Source organism: Sinocyclocheilus rhinocerous, unplaced genomic scaffold (genome assembly GCF_001515625.1).
Source record: "Sinocyclocheilus rhinocerous isolate Xijiao unplaced genomic scaffold, SAMN03320098_v1.1 scaffold1465, whole genome shotgun sequence".
NCBI lineage: Eukaryota > Metazoa > Chordata > Actinopteri > Cypriniformes > Cyprinidae > Sinocyclocheilus > Sinocyclocheilus rhinocerous.
In genome coordinates this window covers 121,378-127,966 of record NW_015645065.1, presented here as the reverse complement: position 1 = coordinate 127,966, position 6,589 = coordinate 121,378, and the positions used below count along the sequence as shown (strand labels likewise).

The 6,589-nt window shown below is 39.2% G+C and overlaps 1 protein-coding gene and 1 long non-coding RNA gene across 2 annotated transcripts in view; both read right to left on the bottom strand.

Moving 5' to 3' along the window:
- Window positions 1–992, bottom strand: part of LOC107705319 (ankyrin repeat domain-containing protein 11-like) — a 23,140-nt gene extending 22,148 nt beyond the window's left edge. Inside the window, exon 1 of the mRNA XM_016508575.1 lies at window positions 885–992. Within this exon, the coding sequence (XP_016364061.1) occupies window positions 885–992 (108 nt within the window). The remainder of the gene's footprint in view (window positions 1–884) is intronic.
- A 5,156-nt stretch (window positions 993–6,148) lies between these two features.
- Window positions 6,149–6,589, bottom strand: part of LOC107705323 (uncharacterized) — an 87,315-nt gene continuing 86,874 nt past the window's right edge. Inside the window, exon 3 of the long non-coding RNA XR_001636059.1 lies at window positions 6,149–6,287. This is a non-coding gene — a long non-coding RNA (uncharacterized LOC107705323). The remainder of the gene's footprint in view (window positions 6,288–6,589) is intronic.

Below are 6,589 nucleotides of genomic sequence, written 5' to 3'. Positions count from 1 at the left end.
ATGTATTAGCATACCTCTGTGCACCCAGTTCGCGCAGACAGGATACTCATCAGCGCGTTCACGCACGCTGTGCAGACAGAGTGAGAATGGCAGGCAAACATGAACAACCAGACCTTCCTTCCTGGTATTGTACGTAGTACTTTTAAAGTTTTCACGATTCAGATAACCAGCTCGTTAGAAGTGAGCTACGTGCAACTCACTGTGTTCCGATGGATATGATCTCTACACAGTGTTCCGATCTGTGTTCCGATCTATATGATCCCTACACAGTGTTCATTGCTCCCTACTCCCTGAGCAGGGGAAATGCGTTGAAGTTTACTTCACTTCGGAACATGGGCTGGAATGTGGCCTATTGTAGTAATGTTGTCTTTGGTATTCTGGTCTGTGAGCGTAAATGCGTTCAGGGGGCGTGGCTTTGGACGGCGATTGCAGGGAGGGTGGGACGTTCGCTTTCAGTGCTATCGGGCTAAAGTTAGCATTTTCCAAGATCTCCTACTGCACCTTTAAACCGTATAAACACTTTTCATTACACCAAATACACAAAATAATGTTCTTTTTAGCAACATCATATGACCCCCTTTAAGCATTTGATTTATCATTTGTTATGTGGGTTTGAGCATTTGATTAATAATTTAAGCATTTGATTTATCATTTGCGATGTGGGTTTGAGCATTTGATTTATGATATTTATTTTAGCATTGAATTAGATTTAATTATGACAGGTTTATACTGGGTTGATAATGCAAATTAAACATCAAATACAAATTATTTTGATTTTGATATAATTCATGTTACGGTTATAGTTCTACTTTAGCACCTTTCTTGTTATGTGGTTTGTTGGCAGTGTAATGTGCTATGCAGGTGAGGTTGTGTGTGGTACTGACCGAAGGGTGGCGTGTGGAGCTGAAGGTGTACTGCACTGAGTGAGGTGGGTAACGGCTCTGCTCGCTGCTGAAGGACCCCTGGCTGGGGGGGAAGCCTGAACTAGACATGCTGCAGCTCTGTTGGGATGCTGGAGGCTCAGAGGGGGCCTGGAGCACTGCTACTCAATCATGGGCTCAAAGTTGGCATGATTACGCTGCCAAACCACCTGAGGAAGAGAGAGAGAGAGAGAGAGAGAAAGAGGAGAAAACATCAGAACATTTTAAGAGCCAAACATTCTGAAGGAGTCTTGGGTACAAACTCTTTCCATGACCAAGCAAGGTTTTAAAGGTCTCAAATCACAATGTGCGACCAATTGGCAACCATTTCTATTGATGAAACATGCTTTGTTTCAAAGAATTGCTATGCAAATGTAGTGCTTGGTTTTCCAGAAAAAAGTTCTGGCTTCCTAAAATGACATTTCGATTCTTATCAAGCCCATGAGATTTTTAATGACGTCAATATGTCGACAAAGCACATCAAAGAAAATGACTGCACCATGTGGCATCTGTCTTTTCAAAAATGGCTCAGTGCTCCATGACTGCCTTTCTGCTGTGTTTTTATGATTTTTAGGCTAAAAAAAACCTCACATACTTCACAACTCAAGGAACCTGTCACCATATCAACAGTTCAGTACTCAATACCAATAGCAGTGAAATTTTACAGCAATATTCATTAGCAATTAAAATACTGAAAACACTCCTTAAAGTCTGTGTAAAGAGATATCTGAGAATTGTTTCTAAACACATTATAAATGTTAGAAATATATTGCAGAAACACATTACAGTGTTTCCCCTAGGTTTACAGCTTTTTTTTTTCTGGACTCCTTTTTAATGGTTAAATTAAATTTTATTAATCAAAAAGCATGTCTAAATTAATTAAAATCATGAAACTTAATCTAACAAATTTATTAAAAGTTTAAAAAAAATTACATGTTTAGGGCACTATGAAATGTTTTATTTTTTCCAACCTTATGTTTTATTGTTACCAAATTCTGATTTAGCATGTCTAATTATTTGAAAGCATAAAAACAAGTTTCATTTATTCTTACAATAGCCTTATGCTTTTTTGCTCAGAAATTCTGTTGTGTATTTACATTTTTAAGGCATAAAATATTCATTTAATCTATCTTTTAAGTAATGAAAATTAAACAAATTTAATTTTTTGGAAAATAAAGTTAATCTAATATTACAATTAAAACATCAGTAATAAAACAACTTGAGAGTGAGTAAATGTTGACAATTTTCATTTTTGGGTGAACTATTCCTTTAATTTTAATAAAATAAAACAAAACACCAAGGAAGAGGAAGAGGAAAATAACTCGCTGCTCTTGACTGAAGAACTTTAATACAGTTGCTAAAGTTCAGCAGTAATAAAATAGCTTGAAATTTTCATCAACTTTTCACTTCATATCTTTTTGCACCAAAAAGTATCGATAACAGTATCGATAAGTACCAGTATCGATAAGCAGTATCGGTATCCATAAAATGTAAACGATACCCATCCCTAGTCCTCAGTTTGACTAGTGTAGTATTTCTTGATATGATGTGAGTGAGCTGCTTACTGTGTGTCCTCTTGAGACTGATGGCTGAAGGGAATCTAGGTCAGGGACTGAGGGTTACAGGGGCAACAGCCTAATAGACGAGGGAAATTTCCAGTGGTAAACGTACATGTACGTTCATATACGTAAAAGTATAAGAAACAAATATGTTGTTGATAGGGTGATTTATTACTGACAAGTCAAGAGTCAAGAGCCCTCCGACAAAATCAAATTGCTTAGAAAAGTGAAAGTAAAACTAGCACAACTCATTACTCATCTCTCTACATCATCTCTGGAGCACACACAGTGCAAAACGAGCTATGCCCTGAAGTTTAAGACTTACAGTTAAGGTTTTATACAAAATAGCAATATTAATAACCGCTATATTAACAGTGATGCCTGCCTTAGTAAGCACCACTCAACATTACACATGGATCCCCAGTCAATCACCAAAACTGTAAGGCAGAAACTCTCTGCGAGCTGCCCAGAGAAAACAGGAAATGAAGGCAGAAGAGACAGGAAGTGCCCGCAGGATGTTGTGTCAATACTTTATGCACAGCAGATGAAAGGACAGTATGGGGGAGGGGGGTTAAAAAGAGTGAGGGGATTGGTTTCATTAGCCACAATGATGAAGGAAGTCATCCACAGAGCACTTGAGGGTTCTTCTCAGAGAAAATGTAGTATGTTAATGTATCAGACTCCTTTATCCAAGCTTCTCAAACACAGAGGCAGTGTGAACGCAATCCACGCTTCAACTCTTCAGAACGCAACGGCAGCAGCACCAGTGGGAGATGTGGTAATAAAACCCAGGCAAAACAGACGCCGACAAAATTCAGGCACCACCAGACATCATATACATACGGTGAAATCACAATAGTGAATAATTCATAAGAGCGCTGCATGACAGAAAATGAAATACTACAAAAACATTCCTCCCTCCAGGAATATGAGTAATGCTCCATGGCTTGGTCGTATGAAGGCCAAAAACCATCACTGGTCCAATCAGTTAGACAGCAGCGAATCTCTTCTCTCTGCCTACAGGAAGCAGACACGTTCTAAATGCGAGTGTGTGCACATGTTAGCCAGAGACCAATTGTATGTGCAAGTGTACCAGCGCACATGCCTACCAGCGTTAGCAAGGCGTGGGCAGCAGTGGAGTAGCAAATATTACTGTCTCTTATCAGCCAACCCACTCCCTTCACCCTTATCCACAACATTCTCCCTCCACAGCTCACATCCACCGTCTGCTATAGCCCACGTTCCCAAAGTTCTCCAACCATTCAGTGCGTATACCAAAAAAGCACCTCATAAGCTATACAGTGTCTGTAATATCCTCTGGAAATGCATTGTTATTTGCATGCTAAATGCATTGCCACTAGCGAAGGCTCTTCAGAGCAGTGGCACTACATAATGCAACACTACATAATGTCTGCGGCCTGAGAAAGCACAGCAGAGGCAATGAGCAAACACAGAAGATGGAGGCAGGAAGACAGTGAGATGGAGAGTAAGAACGGTGGAAGTATCCTGAGTGCTCATGGGCCTTGTGGGTTGTTCCTGCACTAGAGCTAAGAGGCACAGACGATCTCTGCCATCTCCCTGAATGCAGAATGCACCGAGGGCCCATGAGAGAGATGCAGAGAGGGAGATGTAAAAATATCAGCTAGATAAATTATGTATTTCAAATGGAATTCTACAGAAAACGGAGGACAGGAAACACCCTCGGTGACACAGTGAAGCTGGCTCCATTTTACCTCGGCTTCGGCTTTGATACTCAGTTACACGCAATATACGCAACAACTTTTTACTTGCCGTGCCAGGAACATGATAACTGTTGGCTATTTTTAGCCACATTTTTGTCAACAATTTTACAATAAACAATACTATAGCTTTTCCCAAATTCAAACAGATTATCTTTTTTTTTGCATGCCAGATGCTAGTTATGCATAGATGGAATAAAATCATTAAAACAAACATTTTATATTTAAGTTTTCAATTAATGCAAATTAAAAACTAAGTTTGGTTGATTTAAAAACAAACAAAACATCCTAGATTTATAATCATATCAGTTATTGGTCATAAAACAATTAACAGCTTAGTATTACCCAAAATTTCAAAATCAGCACATCCAACTCGCCATCTCTGCTGTACTCATGCTATTCTTAGGTTTGGTTTCTTTGGGGAATCAACTCCAACTTATTACAGCCTAATAACCAACACTCTGTCTCCATCTGCAACATCATCTAGGGCTAGGCGATGCTTCAAAATAGCGATTTTGTGATATCTTTGCTGATGATATATAATTATGGAATAATCGCAATACTGTTAAAAGTTGAGCTTAAAGACAGTAAGCCAATTTAACTCATGTTTCACAACTATGACAACTGATAGGCGCTGATTTTAAACACCCCTTTGCAGATGTGACCACATCCCACCTCCCACATCAATTATCGCCAATATTTGGAAATATATCAAGAGATACATTCTTTAGCTATACTGCCCAGCCCTAACATCTTCCTTTCCATTTCATCCCTGCCAAGACTGGGTTGATAATGGCTTTCGTAGCAACTGCTAACGCTTCATAATTAAAAAGCTCCCATTGCAGTAAAACGTTAAACGTGCGTCCAACTTTCAGCAGCAGTCGAAAGGGTGTTTGTGTGAGCTCATTGCAGTAATGGAACGAAGATCTAACTAGTCCTGTACTGGAAACCTTCCAATTGGGGGAGGAGACCATGGAGAGAGCAGCTCAACTACATCAAAAAGTCCCAGTAAGGGTGCATGAGGTGGAGCACAGCCAATAGTTGGATGGATTCCATTAGGAACAGACAATGATGCAGCATAAAAACATGCAACAAAATCCAAGCTACCTTCACAGAGACTGTAGCTGCCATTGTATGGCCTAAAAGTGAGGATTTGAATCTCTGATGAAAACTGAATTTGAAAACTGAAGAAATATTCAATTGATTAGTTATTAATAGATAAAACAAATGCAAAAGCCGTACTTCAGTGTTTAGAGCAAAATAAGTGTTGGAATGGACAGAGAAAGAGAGATCAACAGAGACAGGCCAATCAAAGAATGAATGTGACCACACCCCCTATTAGCATTACAATGAGCACTTCAGGCATTGTCTGATGAGAGAGAAAATGGGCAAGATTTCACGCCTTACAGCCATGTCTCAAAAGAGAGGGGGGTTCTGCCAATGGCTTGCTAAAAGGTTACAGAGAGGCTTGCGCCTTGACTGCAAAACATGCAGAAATAACAGTCATAAAACAAACCACACAACTTGAAATACATTCAAACCACTAACCCTAACCCTAACCCTACACAAGCTAAAAACAAAACAAATGGAAAAAATAGCCAAATTGCAACATAAATGTGCAGCTTATCTAAATTCTAAACTCCCACATTCAGTTAGGATCAAATGAAGTACTTGAACAAAAATTATAATGATTCAGGCTGATCTACATCAAAAAGATCCCTATAAATAATACTAAGTATGATATCTCACCCTTCTCAGCATGTCATATCCAACAAATTTCCAATTACTCGACTAATGGTTTCTCCATCAGCACATCTGTCATTGCGGGACACATTACTGAAGAAAAACAACAACAGCAGCCCACACACAAACACACACACACTTCCTGTTACCCAGAGTTCTGTGCTATGAATTGGCCCCGCCCCCTTACCAGAGTCAGAATCTTTCTGATCCCCATTGGCTCCAACAGTGAAGGGCAGCTTCCTCTTAGGAGCTTTCTCTTTCATCTCTTTGACACCATCGCTGTGGTCCAATTTAGGAGTCTTGTTTGACGAGCCTTTGTCTTTATCCTAGGGGAACATGGAAAATAGTGTAAGTTTAGTAGGAAACAGCATATTACAGTACATCCAACAATTCAGCTCAGAGTAAGGGTTAATAACAGTGCTCTGGGACAAAAGTAGAAGATACAACTACATAAACTTTACACATTGTGTACATCTTTAGTGGATATATATGGCTAATATGGACTCATTTTCCCTTCCAACATCAAGATTTTTTGGGTTACACATACAATATGGATTTATATACTTATATAATGTGAAATGTATGTTGTTGATGTTGTTAATAGGAGGCAAAAACTTCTCAGAGAAAA